The sequence below is a fragment of the Hippoglossus stenolepis genome, chromosome 1, assembly GCF_022539355.2.
Source record: "Hippoglossus stenolepis isolate QCI-W04-F060 chromosome 1, HSTE1.2, whole genome shotgun sequence".
In the NCBI taxonomy this organism is placed as follows: domain Eukaryota; kingdom Metazoa; phylum Chordata; class Actinopteri; order Pleuronectiformes; family Pleuronectidae; genus Hippoglossus; species Hippoglossus stenolepis.
Window position 1 is genome coordinate 27,520,116 of NC_061483.1, and position 20,811 is coordinate 27,540,926.

Here is a 20,811-nt window from a genome sequence, read left to right on the forward strand (position 1 = left end):
TTCGTGGTCTGATCATAATTTATATTTTGTCAAATCAGTTGAGCTACCGTACTGTCCCCATGCAACAGCTGGAGAATATTTATATAGCACTTATAGAACTGCTTTTCCAGTGTAATAGTCCAGTCAAAGCACTTTACAGTTCAAGACACATTCACCCATTCACGCACACATTCATAAAGCGCTTCTATACGAAGTGCTTCTCTTTGCTACTCTTTTACTATCACACATCATTCATACACATTTTAAGGTTCAGTGTTTTGCCTAGGGACACTTTGGAATGTGGACTGGAGGGATCGAACCACCAACCCTCTGGTTAACTCCTGAGCCAAAGCCGCCCAGTCTGACTCAAAACTGGGTGAGTTCATGCTGATGGAGGAGTATGGATTCTGTGCAATGAGCTCTGTAGCTCAGAGGAATCAGCTTTTTCAGGCTTTGAATATGAACACATTGCTAAGTAAGACAAACCCATGTTGTGTTTTAGTTTTGCTTGGATTTATTAGATTTATAAGTCAAATGACATATCATTGACATGTTTTTACACTCAATCCATTATCCTCTTGCCTTAGTTGTGAAAGAATATAACCAAAACTTGTACTTTTGATTGAGCTACTTTATTTTCTTGAATGATAACTTTAATCAGAAGCTTTGTTGTTAGCAGCCATAGAGCCTGTTGATCCTCATGACGTCCCAGTAGGACATGCCCTGCCTCTGGCCGATCTGGACGTTGGAGTTGGGGATGGGGGTGATGCTGTCCCTCCCCTGCTGGATGGAGAAGGCTGTTTTTCCGTAGTGCATGATGGAGGAGTAGTCGTAGGGAGTGTTCAGGTTGTTGGTGTCCTGCTTGTGGAAGTTGTAGGCCATCCGCTGGTTGATGTTCTCCCAGTTGATCCTGACGTAGCTGTCGCGGTCGCTCCTGGTCTGCTCGTGCTGGAAGCCCAGAGCGTGGTTGATCTCGTGCTGGATGATTCCGTGGTGTAGGCAGCCCTGCCTGTTGAGAGAGAGCACCTGTCTGCCTCCCACTCTGCCCAGAGAGGAGAAACATCCACCTTTGTTCTCGATGCCCATGTAGTCGTACTCGTTCTGACGGGGGACGAAGCGGATGCAGGTACTGCTGTGGAAGGCTTTCATGGCACGGTCGACCTTCTGCCTCTCATAGCTGGTGAACTCGCTGCTCACGGTGAAGGGGATCACCACCTGACCGTTGGAGGCTTTCTTCCACAGGCAGCTCTGGGACCAGCACTTCATGGCGTTTCTGGTTTTCGGAGCGAGCAGGTCTCCTTCCAGCAGGATCTCATCTGTGGCGTTGTTTGAGGTCAGAATCCTGGTGGTGATGTCCATGGTGTCCTCTGGGATGTCTTCTTCAACTACCTCCTCCTGGAGAGGATGAGCCTGAGAGAGGCCGAGCAGGAGCAGCAGCAGCAGGCTGACACTGGGAGTCATCTTCAGGGTGGGTGTGGAGGCTGTGGAGCTTCTGTGGAGAGGAGAGACTCCTGATGCTTTATGTTTGACTCAGTGCTGTCCAGGCTCTTTATACTCTCCTCTACAGGTGTGTCTGCAGGATTATTATGGGCTGGGGTCCACACTGCTAGGCCTAAATAAACCTTTGAAGGGAGGACTCCACTGACAAACCTTCTTTTTAAACATAGCATCTAATCCGCCAAAGTTTTTGTCTATTTTGTCTTTGTGTGTCAAATTACCCTTTATCTCAGCTGGTTTTATGTCCCTGTTCTTTACAAATGGCTTTTTAACAACCTTTACCGAGGCATGTACGTATGTAAAAATCTAATTTGTGTGACCCAAATAGCATTCCCTCAGTTTTTGATGACCTGCGTAATTGAAATCCCCTGTGCACCTTTTATGACAAGCTGTTAAAGTTGTACCAAAAGCTGCGTGTCCCTCTGTGAGGATGATAGACGGCCTATTGAAACTCTTGCATATGTAGAAGATGGTAATAGGTTCCTGTGGGACATGTTGCTGTGGCCGTGCCCGAGACGGCTCTCTAGTCAAAAAAAAGAAGAAGAAGAATACTAAATTGTGGGGAACAGTCCAGTTCATTGTATAAAACCATCATGGCTGCCCGTCCATCAGGGACACTCAGTGTGTATGCCAGTAGCATTTGTTTACCGACGCATAAATGCAAATGTATTATGTTTTCTCATTAAATTTGTTTTCTATTGTTTAATGAATCTGGGTTTAAACTTAAGCATCTTTTATTTTCTTCTTTACTTTATGTTTTATTAATTTTAACCGAATGCGTCCAGACTGATAAACGATTTTAATTTAATGTCAGGTCTAATCTAGATTTTTAAAAGTAAAGAATTAAATGTTTTCTTGGTTCATAACAATATTCCCTGAATGTAATTTGTTCTCTCGTCTCTAGAATATATGAACTCTAATTTGTTCGATTTAATTATCACATATAAACCTACTACACCTCCCTTGAATCCTGGCCTCAAATAAAGTGTAAAGATGAATTGTGAAAAGAATGTGTTTTCTCTCAAACACCCCCCTCCCTCTCTCTCAATCTCATCAGCCCTTGTGATTAAGGTTTGGCATTGGGGATTGTGCTGTCTTTTTGGAGAGATATTTCAGCTGCATTTCTGACACTCTGAAAGGAGAGGAAGATAAAGGAGGCGTCGGGGAAAAAACTCCTTCCCGTTGTGTGAGTCCTAGAGAGGGCCTTGAACCCTGCCATTCACGCCTTTCTCTCCATCAGCTGAGTCTAATTGCCAGAGAGGACAGGAGACCCCGGGCCCGATCGTTCCTTATCCTCTTTAGCGCTTTCAGGCGAGTGAAAGGCGAGCTTCTGCTTTTGATCTTTTCTCTGATTCGCTTTTTCTTCTCTGTCATCCCTACCATCCTCTCCTCAGGAGTGACACCAGCTCCTTTCACTGGCTGCCCCCGTCTCCATCTGCCCAAAATAATGACCAAGGCCCAGGCATTATTAAACAGAGGTGGAGAAGGGAGGTCAGCACTGGGAGAGGGAGAGGGGAGGTCTGGATGGGGACTCCAAACTCGTCTAAGCAGGGGTGCCCCCATTTCCAAATCTACTCGGTAGCCTCTCTGTGTTCCCCCAGATTCATCCCGTAAAGTTTTCATGGCCTTAGCCTGCAGAAAGCCCATTCTTTAGCAGAGCATGGACGTGAAGGTTCGTCCTTTCCCAGAGGCACTGCTACAATAAGACCCCAGGCTGTTTGAGACAATGGGGCCTGTGTGATCTCTCAGCCAGACTCGGGATGAGACGATGCCTTGCTTGCCAGTCCCATGGGAGGGTAGAGCCAGTGGTCATTGTTGACAGCTAATAGACAGCATCTTTCCACTGGCAGGCCCCCCAGCAGACTGTGTCATTTCAGGTTGCTTAATAACAACACTCTGGCCGGACCCACGCAGGAATTCTATCGAGAACAGCAGTTTGTTTGCAGATGAAAATCATTCCCCTCACAAATCTCAAAAGCCAACACTGGGGGGTGATTGGATGAATGCAGCCAGTGAGCAAAGGCAGCATTCAGCGGGGGAAATTCAATATAACATGTGAAAAGAGAAACTGGTCATATGTCTGAATAGAGCAGAATAAGAAGCACGTCATTCAGCAGGAACAATAATACAGACGTTTGGTTTTTCTATGAGCGGAGCTGAGGCATACTGACAGCTAATAAACACGCTGACACACAGAGTGCAGAAAAACGAAACATAACACTGTGCAAATCCACTTTTAAACAAATTGTAAATGCAGACATTGTGTTTTGAATGAGTCAGATCAGTTTTAGAGATGATGTAACTGCTGTCATCTGTCTGACAGCTGGTCTAGTTTCCCGTTGGGATGAAGTACATGGGCTCTTTGGGAACGTACAGGGACACAAACTGTGGCTTTGACCGAGTCGATGTCCTCGTTTGACTTTTCAGACTGTTCACGGCCTCAGTGACACCTATGATGGACATATGTGACATCTGTCCCATTATTTGTGGTAAAAATCCCAATATTATAATATATCAAGCATTAGCTGTAATGTTGTCAGAGTACACAGCACTATCTGGGGTTCCTGAGGAGCGGTCAGGCCACGTGAACATTTTCATCCCCTGCATAAAATAACATAAGTCTTTCATCTACTCTGAGCAGAAGATATGGCACATCAATAATTTTACATCTGTTCCTTAAGCCATTTTACTTTTCTGGTGGTCTGAGAGAGAGCCACATTTTCACAACAACATGTAAACCTCCCGAAAGTCATCGTCCAAAAGCCCCATGCCTACAGACCCCCCACAAAAAACAGCTGTGCTTTGACTCCAACATTGTAATCTACTTTTCATGTGGATGAAAGCAGATTGAGAACTGAAGACAGAAATTACTTTTCACATCAGATCTTTTACTTCAGTTGCAAAATAAAATAGTCCAATAAAAAGTTGAGTATAGAATATCTTGCTTGACTATTATTAACTGAACATGCTTCAACTATCCCATTTAAAAGTACTCAAAGCAGAGAAATCACCTCTGTGAATTATATTACTGGATCATTATCACTGATGCATTCATAGGTCAATATCATTTTTACTGTTGTATTTGGCTGAGGTGCAAATCATTTTAAGTATTTTATTATCTGTTACTGAGTGCATGACATGGAAATTCGTACAAGAAACCAAATTTTCACTTACGTACAAAAAATCTAATCGTGGTAAATTCCACCACTGCTGATAAGACAAGATAAACTTTATTGATCCCACAGTCGTTACAACAGCAGATAGTCAGAATGATGTAGACGAAAGAACATGTGAAAGTATAAAAATAGAATAGTTAAAACAATAGGAAATAGAAAAGATAAAATAAATAAAAATACAGAGAACATAATATGCACCTTTCACAACATATGGAAATACTGGTTGTAGAGAAATGTCCTTGAGTCAAGTTGCACAGGATGATTGCACGAGGATGTGTACTGTATTTGTAAGGTAAACAATATGAATAGGAGTATAAAAATGGTATGGGTATAAATTCATAGTTGTGCACTAAATAGCTGTATTCTATATATAGTATAATGATATAAGGATATATATATATTATAATGTAATGTAAATAGTGTGAGATTTTTGCAGTTAAGTGTTTATTTCATGTGCTGTTTGTTGCAGTTGTATTTTTCTCTGTGCCTTCAGTGTTTGTGTTTCCCCCTGTTTTTTTATGTGCAGTAGTAGTAGTAATAGTAGTTGTAGTGTCAGTGAGTGGCTCAGGCCAGAGTGTGATGGATCCTGGAGTGCAGGCAGAGGCGGGGGGGAGAGGAGATGGAGGGTGGGAGGAAAAGGGCAGAGTGTTAGGTCAGGCTGATAGAGATGTCAGCGCTGCTTCAGTAATCTTGTGACGCCTAAGAGACCGGCTAAAAAAAAAAAAGAGAGAGAGAAAAAGCAGGGAGGGAGCAGGGCGGCTGAAAGACCAGCGGCTTGCTGACAGCAGAAACAGGGACCACCCCAACAACAGCAGCAGGGGATGCTGGGAGGGGAGGGAGGGAGGGCTGGGATGGAGGGGAGGAGGGTGCAGTTTGGTGGTGGTGGGGGTGGGGGGCTGGGGGGGGCTGAGGAGGGAGTAGCCTGGGGGAGGCTGATCTTCAGTTACACATTATAGCTGATAGTTAACCCTCCTCCTCTCTGCAATGTGTTGGAAACAGAGAGGTTGGCGAGCCAGTCGTCGCCACAGTGGAGGATTTAAGCCCTGTCTACCTCAGTTAACGTTTCCAGCAGACTGCAGCTCTCTGTTGTAGCACCCACTGCAATGTACCTAATGAACAACACGCCAGTAAGGACGCCACAGGAGATTAACAATCAGGAACATGGATTCTGAATAATGGAGCTTTCGTGCAAACGCCCTCTTTATACACATACAACCTCTCTTTTGATTTCAGGTTTAAATCTGACATTTGAATATATTTCCTTAGGTTAATAGTTTTTTTGAAACAGTTTTCCTCAACAATCCACACACACACACACACACACACACACACACACACACACACACACACACACACACACACACACACACACACACACACACACAAACACTATGTTTCCCGTGTTATACAAAGTAAAATCTCAGAGCAGAAACCCCATGTTGTGTATTTGAGTGTGAACGTGGAGCTTTTGCGGTCCACTGTTTAATGGCCGCCCCAGTAATGAAATGTGATTCAGGTGGTAGATGGATATCTGCAGTGAAATATCTCTCCTCATTTGCTGGCTGCTGCCCAGACATCGCCTTCCGCTCGCTCCGGCTGTAAAGTGTGATTTGCGGTGTTTGGCCTTTTGTCAGGGACAATTATGTTCACCATTAACAAGCTGTCTTCTGTTATTGTTCATATCAATTAGAGGTGGACAGTAATTTGAGCTGATGGTGGAGATGGTGCTGAGGGTTTGGTTTGGACGAGTATGGGGGACGATTAATGTCACAACAAAGTCCAGCTTCTGTTCAGATCTTCTGTGGCAGCGCGTGGACGTGAACATTCCTTTGTATTTACTTCTTCTCTTGTTCAGACCAACACTGTTGCTACATTTACTTACTCACTGTACTTAAGTATATTAGTCTTGTATCTGTAGCCTACTTTACTTAAAGTATTATTTGTGGTACTTTTTTCAGGTACTTTTCCCTTTACTTATCAGCAAATAACTGTACTTTTTACATTTTTACAATGCACTGTGTTACGTGTTCACGTCGTTTTTATGCTTTTATAAGTAATCAATAACAAGGGGGAATAGGTCCATTGATCCAATCAGAGCCATCAGGTAAAATTAGTCCCCGCCTCCTGCAGCAGCAGCCTCACTGAAATGGATTCAGAAGAGGCTAAGACAATATATAAAGAATTGTTTTCTGTAGCATCATCTGCAGCATTCTTTCATAATACGACTAAGTATTATTCTTGTAGTAACAATACAATATACACAAGAAAACCTGATTCTGACCGCCAGTAATGTCAAAAGATTTAATCTAGTTTATTTAATTGATTTTAAGGTGTAATTGAACCTCACTTATCTTTTGATAGGAATTTGAAAAATGTTCTGCACCTGTTTAAAAAAAGTTAATTTAATTTAATAAAAATTCATAAGAAAACGATAGGTACAATTTAATTGTCACACACTGCCCTGTCTGCGCATTCGCAGACAGTTGCCTTTGTTGGCGGCTTCCTTGTGCTCTCCCTTGTGTCGGTTAATCCTTGAAACAGACCATTAAAACCTGGATTTTCGGTAAGTAAGGAATTTATTACAACCAATGGTGTGTTATAAATGTACTTAACCACGGTTATGATTAAGTTGAAAAGGTTTTTTTCTATCAGATGTGTGTTTTGATAATTAACATTAGCTAATGTTACAGTTGCTAATTTAGTTTAGTATAACTTTAGCAGAGACAGGGTCACCAATCTGCAGCCTGAAAGGAGCCCTCCTCTATAGTTTGTTTGCAGAGTACAGAAATTCAACATTATCGTCAGCGTGCTTAGGAGTGAGTAGATATCGTGATTTGGTGTGAGCAGACAATTTATCAAGAGCTAACGTTAGCACAGTTAATGACGTAGTTGACCATTGCAGTAGAGAATAGGCCACACTTGGCAAGTACAAAGTACTTTGACTTTTAATGCTTTAAATATATTTAAAGGAAGTACTTATTTTTACTCAAGTAGAACATTTTGTAGGCCAGACTGTATGGTACCTTTACTTTTACTTGAGTACATTTTTGTCCATTTATCAATTATTCTTTTACTTAACTAAAATATTTGCATATTTCCTCCACCTCTGGTCCCAACGTATCCCGACCTACAGGACCTGGTCTTCGAAGGTCATGTGTTTAGAGACCACGAAGTCTGAACCTAATTGTTGCAGCCATTTTGAGATGTCTGATTATTCATGTCACCCTTTTAAATATGTACTCCTCACTCTGTGTTGTCTTCAGTGTTCGCTGCCATATTTTCCTCCAGAAAAGTGATTTGTCAGTGGTGCACAATGAATCCTGGGATAAGTTGGCCCATAGAGGATCCACTCATTGGATTCTCTCTTGCTTGGAAATTGAAGGATACATTTTGAAGGAACCTTGAAATGAGACAGCCCAGTCACGCTGCTGTCATCCAATCATTCTTCAAATGCAGCCCCCAAAGGACGCAGCCCCGGAATTGGGACACAGCTTATGTAAAAAAGACATGGCCATCTTACTTTAAAAAGCACCAGTGCTTTGGCACTGCTGTACACAGAAATACATAGTATTTGTCAAAGCACAGCAGGAGAAAACTCAGAGAAAAAACTAAATTAAATTCAAATAACTAAAATGAATAAAGTGTTTCTAGTGGAGATGTCTGCAGCCAATAAATAGGGAGCTGGTATCAGGGACATCGAGATAATTTAAAGGATGTTAACTAAAATTCAGCCGATCAAATGCAGATCCTTTTTTTCATATACTGTATGTTTGACTATTCATTTTTCAGTAGCACTGTATAAAACTGTCAGGTAACGTTCCCATTTTAAGTGGCACTAACTGTTGCTTAGACCACATCAAACGACATTGACTGCAATTATCAGTGACCCAACACATGTCCTCTATGATGACTTTCAGTAGCTGCCATCAGCCTGTGTGTAAATCAAACAGGAAGAGGTTTGGGTTTATTCTAGAGGCCACCAGATTGGTGAAGAGTAACAGTAAAGCCGATGGTCAATGCACGTGCACTTTAACCATATCCATCCTTGAGTTGGGATTTTTTAATGTGAAATTTTTTGTAATTTTTCCTGAACTTGTTTGTATTTCTAAATTTGTCAGTAGTTAGTCTTGTCCCTTATGTGTGTGGACGAATTGTCTTGAAATGCCCCTTGTTAATGAATATATTATTTTGAATTGAATTGCTGTCGGCAGGTCGCATCATCTGTCACTGCTTCATGTTAATTAGTGGGTAACTTGATGAGGGTCCAAAGGGAAACTTGTGTGTTGTTGGTTTGCTCTCTGTTAAGCTACCCAAAGGTGTGGCTATGTTAGCTCGACTGTCTCCCACCCCTGTCCGAACCTGAATGGACCAACAAATTCATCAGAGTGACACATCCTGTCTCCAGCTTGATCCCAACACTGCTGTAATTTATACTTCTAGACTTTATAGTTTTTAATCAGTTTAAATATAGTTTAAATGCTGTTGCAGTGTAGGCTGAATACAACAGTGCTCTATATTAGATACCAATTATGAAAAGACTTAGTACTGTTTGTAATGATACTGAGTGATCATAGAGTTGGAGGGTAAAATAACAGCTGTCAATGTAAATTCCTTGTGTCTGATCACTCTTGGACCTGCTCTACAAACTGGACTTCCTGAATCGAAGGCACTCTGGGTTTCAGAGGGGAGAAGGGAAACAATGAATTCAGAGGTTCTTCTACCAGAATAAATTAAATGCTAATGAATGATTTCCACCTAGAAAATAAGTAGAATTAGGATCATCTACATCTGCACATTGAAATCTAGTTAAAAAAAAACAAAACAACTAATTAACTGCATAATTAATGCACTATAATTTCATTTATTTTCCTTGACAAAGACCTTATACTTAATAATAAATATACATAATAAAAACACAGAGCAGTGTCCAACTGTATGATAATTGGTCTTCAAGTCCAGGTTGTAATCAGAGGAACGTTAACTGTTAAAAGGAAAAAGAAAAAAAAAAGACTTTACTTACATAACATTCAGAGGAGATTGACCTTTTTCAGCCCAGAGCAGTTTCTGTATTTAGCCCCGGTTTCTGTATTTATTTCTTATACAAGAAGATAAAAATACGTGTATTTTTCCAGAAACAGCACAGAAAGTAGTTGCTCCTAAATAAACCTCAGCTACCACACAGCAATAACTTAAGGGGACTCTGTGTGTGAACATTTTTGTAAACTCAGAGCTCCTTTCATCTTGATTATAGGGATAGCGTGTGTATAGATCTTATTAAGTAAATAGAGGTGAAAGTTTAAAAGTGGAGGGAGGCTTTAAATAAAATGAGAGGGGAGGTCCCTGCATCACTGTTTGAGAATTATTACCTTGTCTTGGATTAGATTTCCTTTTTAGACCAGGGCCTGCAGAAACATGCCCACACTGGTGCTGATTTCAGTGTGGATGATTGGTCCCGCTGCACTGTGGCATTAATAACACCTCATACATGGGCAGTAGTCCAGTGCTGGAGCCTCCTCCTCCTCCTGCCCCCTCCCTCGTCTTTGCCGGCGCTGCAGAGAGGGCTGCAGGATGCCCATCAGTGGCAGGGCTCAGATAATGACTTATTGATATGAAAGGATGCTGAGTGACCCCCGTGTGCATTAGCATGCCAGCTATTGGCACTGCCACTGCTTTACCACTCAGAGCTTTGCTAATGCAATTACCTGTAGATGACCTGTACACACAGGTTCTCCTGCTGACACTGTATGTTGCTGTTTGTGCATCTTACTCTTCCTTGTTCTTCGCCTTCATCTTCTCCTTCGTCTTTTTTTAAAAGACACCAGTATCTTAAATTTTGAGTGCCTCACATATCAAACACCTCTAACTAGAATAGCTAGTTAGAGGTGTTTGAAAATCCTGGATCCGCTCCCTGATCTGGATCTGCAGCAGAATTTCACAGGTTCTTCCCTGACCCATCCACCAGGTTCAATCCGTTCAGTTGTTTTTGTGTAATCTTGCTTATAAACAAACAAAGGAACAGGGGTGCTGTTGAGCTGTTGAGCTGTTGAAGGTCTTGCTGTTCTGGGTTTGTACCCTCATGGTTGAATGCACCTATTGTAAGTCGCTTTGGATAAAAGCGTCAGCTAAATGAAATGTAAAGTAATGTAATGGCTGACAACAGAACCTTCTTGGCTTGGATATAAATGGTTTATACAGCTCAGATTTTCAACTGAAAAGTTCACACTTTGCTGTTTTTGTTTATTTCTTTGTGTGGTTTCTTTGCCAGATTTCCTCAGTGTGCAGCCAGACAAATTTTTGAAACATGCTGCACTGACTGTAGACTGACATGCATCTAATGTAATGAGCCTTTAGTTTTCAGATAAGGCTCAAAAAACACATTTCAATTTCAGGATCGTGGATGATTCTCCAATAGATATTTATATTGATATAACCACATGTAGATGTGGTTTACAGATATGTTTTTGACTGATGTTTTGTCTCTGATGTGACAATAACAACAAAAGAATTCCTTCATGTTACCCGCTTGAGCTTCCTCGTACATCGAGATGAAAAACATTTCTAACTGGGCCAAAGAAATAATTCAAGGGGGCTTGGGAGAGAGAGAGAGAGAGAGAGAGAGAGAGGAGGTGGCTGCTAGATTTCCAGCATGTCCACATGTGACAGTCCTTCGCCCAGGGCCGCCCAACGCAGCGACATTGTGTGCCTGTCATAACTGCCCTTCAACGGCAGATGAAGCTGTCAGCAGGACGATGACTTTATTCTGACAGCTGCTCCGCCCTCTCTCTTCAGAGCTTTGCAAATAAATATGTTGGGTTTCAAAGCTGCCAAGCCAGACGTTGGACAGTGGGTCAGGGGGCCAAACGCAGTGCAAAGGCATTCCCTTCCCCTCGTAACCTGCTCTCAATGAGCCTGCTCACCTCGCCAGGGCTGCCATTCAGCATGAGCCATCCAATGGGCCCCGGGGCCCCAGATCTCACACACACTGCCCGCCCAGGGGAATTCTGAGAGCCCCTCTCTCTCTCTCTCTCTCTCTCTCTCTCACTCTCCCCATGACAGCCATCACTATCTCTCCCTCTCTCTTGCTCTTGTCTCTGTGCATCACCAGAGAGCCAAAAATACCCTGTGCAGAGAGAAGCCACGTATATACTGAAGAGTTCAAACCAGCGATGACAGAATGTGATTCAGTCTGATGAGGATGAAATGATTTTCCCTTGCTGACTCACCGTGACAAGAAATACAGTATTTATTTATAAGGTTTGGCCTGATGAAACTTCATCATGCAGCTAACAGAGAGGCCCTGCTTTATGTTTTGCTGTGTGAATGGAGCTGACAGATCATCTGCACAGTGAGATCCTCTGGACTGTGTAACGCTCTAAATCACAACACTTACAGATATAAATAAACATAAATACAAAAAGAGCATTCAATTTGTTTCAGCTGTTTAATAAGTGGTTTCACAGTGAGTAATACAAAGTGAATAATCTGCAACATTTTAGATTAAATAACATGAAATTAAAAGTTATCTAACCTTCAGTACAGTTTATATCATGGCAAATAAAGATTGATCTTATATCCAAGCCTCTGTGTGGTATCAGAATTAAACAGAAACACTAATAAATAAAGAATGGTACTCAGTAGAGCCTCACACCTTCACCATGCACCGACAGCACAACCCTTAAATTCAAACAAGCCTTGTAGCTGAGACCACATTATGCTTCTCAGCTACATATATGTAGTAGTTACAGGTTTCTAATCCTATTTGTTACCATGCAATGGCTGAAAAAAACTATTCTATAAAAACACATTTAAATCCACTAGATCCAGATTTTTATTTGGATCTGCACAAAATTGCACACACTCATAAACATCAGTCCCATAAATATGTCTGAATTTTTTCATCATGATTTACAAATAATTATCTGAGAAATCAATACAAATGTTGGAAAACATCCTGTCTCACAATGTTAAAGGAAGTGATTCCTGGATTTGCACCAAAATTTAATGAGTTTTTTTCTTGACTCATACCACGTCTTTATACCAAGTTCTGTATTTTAAGTCCAGTAGTTTTTGCTGAATGCTACTAGCAAACAAACAAATGCAGATGAAATCATAACCTACTTGGCTGAGGTAATTAATATGTGAATGACTCAGACCACAAAAGCCCCATATTATTGATTGGTTCTATATTGATGTGTCAGTTTGTGTTTGACAAAGCAGCTCAAACTGGCACTTGATAGAACTCACACCTCCAACAAAAGGCCCTATCTCGCAATGTTAAAGAAATCCCTGGATCCGCCCCTTTGTCCGGATATCAGCGCCAAAATTTGTTACCGTACAGCAGTTGAATAAAGCTTTTACAAATCCACTAGATCCAGATTTTTATATTGATCTGCACCAAATTGCACAAACTCATAAATATCAGTCTGTTTAATAGTCCAGATTTTTTTTCTTTTCATCAAGATTCATGAATTGTCCCTAGGGAAACAGGCACACAATGTTAAAGAAAGAGAAAATTAATTGTGCAGATTGACACTAAAATGTATTGGGTTCTTTCTTGGCCCATGTTCCATCTTTCCACCAAGTTTCGTGGAAATCGGTTTGGTTGTTTTTGCTTAATCCTGCTGACAAACAAACAAAACAACCAACCAACCAACCAAAAACAGTGATGTGCATTTTACATCAGCTTGTTTATTGCATTACTTGGACTCTATATTGGCCACATGTCCTGTATGTGTGGTTCTATATTTCTTGTGAAGTGTGTCAGCATAAATAAAAAAAATACACCAAAATGTTTATCAGAGATTTCAGGATTTTTGATACACATTCCCAATTTGTTTTCTTCAATCAGTGAGCTCAACCCAAACCCGATTCCCCTCTCTGTGTTGGGTCAGCCATGTCATATTCAGTTTTTTATGCCTATTGTTTCCTCTCAGATACATTCCTCCACACACTGAGAGGCCACCAAGAGAAGCCTCTCTGTCTGGAGAGCCAGCTATGTGAAGCTCAAATGGACAACACTGGATACAAAAAAAAAAAAGAATCAGTTTTTGGCTCAGAGCAAAAACATCACATCAATATTCTGTTTAACTGCAACAGTGAAATTGTTTCTTTTCCCTTAATATTTTATTTCTATGCGTTTTTACCATTTTATGAAAACACTGTGACAATTGTGTCAAAATAAATAAATCAGCCACATTTCATACCATGACCTCTGCTGCAGCTTTAAACCACAGTCCACATGGGTGAGGCTTAATTTAACATTGTGAAATTAATATTTAGTTTTTACTTAAAATTGTTTGCTCTCCTACAGATGTTAAAGAGAAAAAACCCAATTGTGGATGTGAGAGAAAAAACAAATCCTGGAACCCTCTATTTTAAGTACATTTCACTTAGTCTCTTATTATATAACAGCTTACAGCCTCCCATTACATAACACATCTAAAGGGAGATACTTTGCACGCAAACCCAATGCACAAACTGGTGGATTAAGATTCATTTCCCCTCATTTGTGTTGACATCCTGGACTTCAGGGTTCAAAGGTCAAGGTCACTGCGACCTCAATAAACACGTTTTTGGACACAACTTAAAAATGTAAAGTGCTAATTATGACAGAAGACAGTTAATACTTTTTATGGAATTCCTTCAAAGTCTTCACTGTATATAATACAAAAGTGTGGAGAATTATAAATGTGAACTGTAACTTGAGCAGTTGGCGGTGGTGCACGATCATGAGGTGATGAGTCTCAAAGCATCAGAGATGAGCTGAGGCTGCAGCAGTTTATCGTCACGAACTTGTAAAAGTTTAACAACATTCAAGCTGTTTATTTTTTACACTCTCAGGTTGCAAAGCTACATATTGTATTGCATTTTCTCTCACTTTAAAATAGATTTTCGCCCCACCCCCATCCCATATGTCCCAGCAAAAAACAGTCCTTAGCAATAAGAAAATAAAAAATCTGAAAAACCAACAACTCTTGTATTAAAACAAGTTACATTTGAGTCATTAAGCTTATTTACACATCCGCTCTCTCCAATTGCCTCCACAGCGAGATCACAAACAACCAGTAGTCAGGAGATCAAGGGGTCAGAGGTCACAGCACACGGACAATATTCCTGTGACCCATGAATGATCATTGATGATTTACAAGTACTGAGGAGGAATCAGAGTCTCCCTGTCTTTGTTGGGATTAGGAACAATGCTACGCTGTAGGCAACAGCAAACACAGCAGAGAAATGTACACGAGGGTTCCCCCGTGTTATCAGTGCACCGACACGTCTCTACGGGCTCAACAGGGTCCTCACGAATCACCCACCCCTCCCCTCAGTCACTGAGACATTCATCTCTTAGTTTGGTGTCCCCCTCAAAGTGGCCCTCGGTCCTCAGAGGTCACAGAGATAAACCCTGAAACGCAGCTGTTCAACCTGTTTAATGTTCTTAAAAAACTTGAATAAAAGCAATACAAAATTATTCAAACTGCCCAAAATACAATATATGGATAGACAGTGTTTATTAAGAGCAATGTTATTATTTTAGCTGTACATTTATATTGATTCTATTTTTAGATGTGTGGTTTCACAGTAGATAGTCAGGATGTTGTAGTTTGTCATTAGAGCTGAAACTCTCAGGAATCAGATGTGATACAGTGTTTTTTTATGCAAGACTTTTTCTGAACAGAGCTGAAACAATGAAGACAAAATATTTAACAGTGAAATGACCAACGTTTTGGATTTAATGTTTACCAGTGTCTCAGTGGTGCAATTCATGAGTGAGAGATGATAAATATTGATCCAAACCTTTTTTATCGGATATATTTATTTGACTATTATTGAACCTACAATTAATTTTGAAGATATTATTTCCATAATGGCCACAAGGTAGCAGTTTACATATGATTACTCTGAGTCACATGTGCCAACACACTTTCAGAAACACATGACATAATAGATCAAATGTCTGAACTGAGGAGTTGTTGAGCTTTTCATGGTTTGTCAAGAACATTGGTTGCATATATTTGTCCGGTTCGAAATATTTTGCTCGTTATAGTGCAGCTTTATTAAGAAAATAGTGTTTTCTAAGTAATGTACAAAATAAACAATATTTACTTAATTATTTCCATCAACTGCTGTTTTTCCAGTGAAAACAGTTGCTGCAGTCTGCAACAGAGAAACTCTTCATTAAACAGAGAGGAGCTGCTCTCTATGATAGAAAAATCTTTTGACATATTGTTGTGAGTAAGAAAAACATTGATTATGGCAGCTTTAAGTAGATGATTTGAAAACCTCCTTTACAATCCAAGTGTTTGCTTGGTGTGTGAACTGTTATGTTGTGAGGTTTCGACCTTAAGTGCCTTGAGGTAATGCATGTTGGGAATTGGCGTTATACAAATTAAATTGAATTGAACTGGACTTAAATTAGTGTCAATAACACAGTAATAGTGATATTCGACACTGACATTCCAGGACCTTTAAAATAAGTTATTCGTTAAAAATGGATCTACTATCTGTCATGACTATTTTTAAAGACTTTAAACAACATGTATAGATCTTCAACAAGGAGCCAACATTTCATTTAGGTCTTTAATAAAACCAGAACTCCAGTGAATCCTGCATTTGTCTCAGACTCTCTCATGCTGCCATACTGTCTGATTTAATTGTTGGCATGTTTTTCTTTATCCCAGTATGATTTTTATCCTTTTCACCCCAGTAGCCTGCCAGAGAGAGAAAAAAACTGTCCAAACAGGAAGATTTGCATCTTAATGGATCTTAGCAACAGCAGAGGCCCTCTCCTCACTGTGCTGTTCAGTGTCACATGCACTGCTGCAACAGTAAGTATTAAAAATAAACAAAAAAAAAAGACTATTTTGCACAGGCTCAAAAATCTATTGTGCCCTCATTTAGATTAATACCCGTTCCAGGAAGCTTGTTTGGATCGTGTTGTAAAAACAGATCACTGATATAGCAATGTATTAGTCGGGGGGGATTAACATGACTTTCGCCCTGCTTTTTGTCCACAATAAAGCTTTAATCTAGGCTCTGACTATAGGAGGCCGGGCTGCCAGGACCAGGCCAATGAGGTGCCACCCTGTCTGTGGCGAATCCCCGCCCCTGCAATGGGTGTCTCCTATGGTGGCGTTGCTGCTGCTGCTGCTGCTGTGGCCGGGCCTGGCAGCAGACTGCAGTGACAGACGCTCCCCTGGGATTCCACCTGTCAGCCACAGACGCACTAATCGACGGGCCTCGTCTAAACTGAACTTCCTGCCACCTCTCTGTCAGATCTTCATCTTCTCATTCGTGTGACAGAATCCCTCTGCCTGTGCGCCCCACCCTCTCCTTATCCAGCCCAAACTCCGCCCACACACCAGCAGGCACACAGCACACCAACATCACAACCGTTCAAGCCTGCTGCACCCAAACCACATTCGTTCTCTCTGCTAAGAAAAAAACAACTCAAACTGGATTGTTTCTGGGGCGGACAAAATAACCTCAAATCTTCATGTGCAGCTACTTCTTAAAACATCCCCCACCTCCCTCGCTTGCAGCTTTAATGTGATGGAGGTGGGCTTTAATGTTCTGTAGTAATTGGGAAGGAGAGGGAGACTGTTTAAGAGGAGGAGGAGGAGGAGGAGGAGGAAGGGTCATGGTCAGGTTTCTCATGGAGGTTATTCTGCATCTGTCTCTTAGCAACAACAGACCGCTCTTTGTACACTCCTTGAGTTGATTGGTGCTTCCCCCACCCCCACCCACAACCCCCCATTGCAGAAATATTTTGCGAGGGGGTTCCTCAGCAGACAGGCTTCCTCCCATATTCACTGCTTTTAAGATTTTTGTTTCCATGAGATGGGCTCGCTGAGGCGTGGCACAATCGTTGGAGCTGAGCCTGCCTCACTGTACATTTCAAGAGAGAGAAAGAGAAGAGAAAAAAATGGCGGATAAGACCCAATTCCAAGCAAAGCACAAATTGAATTGTGTCAGTGGGCGTTTGAGGTCAATGTTCCTTTAAAGATGATTAATACAACGACCTCACTCGTCAGGTTTTGGTAAATAACATAAAATATAATGTTGACTGTACGAGATTCTGGTGGCGTGACTCCCCTCGGCTCGTCGTTCCTGAACAACTCACCGTGATCGTGTCACCCTTCACTTTAGCCAGTGTCAGGGGAAAGGGCAGCCTGGGGTCAAAGGTCAGTGGAGGGAGCCAGAGGAACCTCTTGATTCACCGTGTCAGCTTGAAGACATCAGAGCAGGGAGCCAGGGTGGCGTGATGTCAGTCTGACACATAGAACAGGATTAGAAGGGCAATTTGGGGACAAGGAGAAGAAAAAAAGAAAGAAGGAATGAGCTTGTTCTCTTTTCTCAGCAACTTAAATATTCCCATATATGTGTGTGTGTGTGTGTGTGTGTGTGTGTGTGTGTGTGTGTGTGTGTGTGTGTGTGTGTGTGTGTGTGTGTGTGTGTGTGTGTGTGTGTGTGTATATTATATTTATATATGAAGACGATGAAAGAATGATTTTGAGTTTGACCTCACCTAATTCAGAGAGGCAAAGACTAAAATGTGTCTTGTAAGCCACTGATCACCTGATGAAAGAAGGTGTTTCTCTGATCTGACAAGGTTTCATAGATTTTCTTTCTGCACAAATTGTGAAGCTGCTTCTCGGATGAATTAGCCTTCAGGTCTGTTTAATGGCAGCTCCCAGTAAAGATGGAGCGCCATGTGAGCAAAGTGCTTTTAATTGTCCTGAACGTCCAGAGTCTGACATAGTGACACATTTACTGAAGCCACCTCCTGCAGGGACAAGCAGCAACTTTTACTTTATGGCCTCTACAATATTTAATGTGGTTGTTTAGACTCCTGTTGTGGCAAAATAAAATAAATGTAAATCTGGCAAAATAAAAGATTATTTATTAATATTATTCTTGTTATTTTGGCTCCAGGCCTCAAGTAATGGTCTGTTTTTTAATATAAGTACTATAATACAAGTTTGAAAATGTACAGTTGTTCCTAATCTGCGGCGCTTTGTCACCTTTACAATCTTCACAATGAAAGCCCCCAAAATAGATTATTAAATAATCAGATAGATGCAGAGATACAGAATTGTATATAATAAAATTAAATACAAATACAATACCACCCGACACAATAAAAATATGTGTAAATATAAAGTCATGAATACCACAGTGTAAAATTAAAAAATTGTAAGTGCCCAAGCCACACACACTCTCTATTATTACACTATTTTTTAATGTTTATTGTTTTTTAAGGTAATGAAAGTGTTTCCATAAAGAAAAAAAATTTTGAATTGTTTTTCACAATAGAGACTGTGGATTAAAATGTAAAAAAAATAGCTTATGCATATGATGAAAAATAATAATAATAATAATTGTCATTTAAAAATAAATCCAGGTAAAAAAAGTTTCCTATTTGCATGACCTGTGGAAGAAGGAATGAAGCAGCTTATTATAGTGCCACACTGTAAACTTGAAAAAACACCTATAATAGAAATAATAATAATAACATTGAAACTTCTCTCTTCACGTATGTAAATGTATAAAATGAACGGTGGGTGTTAGTTTAGATCAGACATGAATTAAGTTCTTTCTCAACTCATATTTCAACCTCAGCTCTCATCTCGAGGCTCAACACTATTCTACAGCGTCATAATTATCAACTTATTTGTTTTATACGTTTTCCGTTACAGTTATTAAAGGGCATGAATCCCACAATGAGCTCAACTCTACCACAGACTGAGAATAAAGACCTTAAACGAATGAATTGCTCAAAATAAAAACGGGAACCGGTGAGAAAAAGCCAACGGACAAGTCGGATTTTCCTCGTCTGCTTGTTCAAGGAAAATAAAACGAAATGTGGGATTAAATATTCAGGTTTTCACCACTGTAAAGCTCCTCTTACTTTACAACAGGTAATGTAGCCATGATGACTTTGTGCACAGTTAAAACAAACTTAATTAAAGCTGTATTTTTCATTGTACTTTTGTACACAAATGTATTTATTTGTTTATTTGTTTATTTTGCATTATCCCATTATATATATATCTGTGATAATGCAAAACCGACTGTGTGTGTTGAAATGCCGGCTAATTATATGTGAGAGTGGTAATTGTCGGTTTAAACGTGCCATTGAAATGATTTCAGAAGCTCCAGTGCGCATTCATGTCACATAACAAATAAACTTCAGTAGAGCAGCCACCACCAAGTATATTTCATTTAACTTTACATAGTAATTTATACAGGCAATATTATGAGACGGATTCTTATTTTACCACTCGGCTGAAAAGCTCAAATATCAGAAGGAGGAAGTCAAACTTATTTGTCAACATATCTGCAGTTAACACGAAACAGGCAGCGATGCACACGTAGGCAGTGAGAGATCAATACAATACCACATTATTACTATATCTTCATACAGCCTATATCACCTCAACAATATTTGATGTTGGGCTGTTTCTAATTCACTCCTGAAATATCTATATATGGTTTTAATGCCACATGTAACTCGTCTTTAACACATTTTTAGTTTTCCACTAATTTCCAGAAGCGTCCTCAACAACGCTGGAGAACTGCATTATAGTGTTTTAAGTAAAAATAATAATAAATAACATTACACACACGCGCACGCGCGCGCGCACGCACACACACACACACACACACACACACACACACACACACACACACACACACAGAGACTGAAATAAACATTTAGGGTGAATATATAGTTTTGATTATTGACAGCTTGATTATTATTATTTGATTTGATTCACGTTATTTCTTATTAGATATAACATTGTTTATATGCTTTAAGTTGAATGGTAATTCCTCATTTGATTTTAGGGAGTATCTATATTTTAAAATTCAGATTGGTTGCTTCCTGTCCTGACAGCTGATTGGCTGAGTGTGAACAATGCTGTGTGATGACTGACCGGCCTCAGCTCCGCACAAACAGTAGACCTGGACCAGTCTCGAATGAAAATCCACTGGAGCAACAGTTGAGGGTCTTCTAATGAACTGGTCCTCCGTGTTTCTCCATGTGGACCTGTCCGTGTGTGGGAAAGTGCTCCATGTTTCATGTTGGCCCTCCGGCTCGTCGGGGAGCTCGGGGCCGTGCAGCGCCCAGCTTCATCCTCCTCAGGGTAAACTGCAGTGA

General features: G+C 40.6%; 1 protein-coding gene across 1 annotated transcript; it reads right to left on the reverse strand.

Moving 5' to 3' along the window:
• Positions 1 to 651: 651 nt before the first annotated feature.
• Positions 652 to 1,528, reverse strand: LOC118109589 (high choriolytic enzyme 1-like). Its single transcript, XM_035156845.2, has one exon. It carries the CDS (start codon positions 1,438 to 1,440, stop codon positions 652 to 654), a length of 789 nt encoding a protein of 262 aa, XP_035012736.1. The 5' UTR covers positions 1,441 to 1,528.
• Positions 1,529 to 20,811: the final 19,283 nt, after the last annotated feature.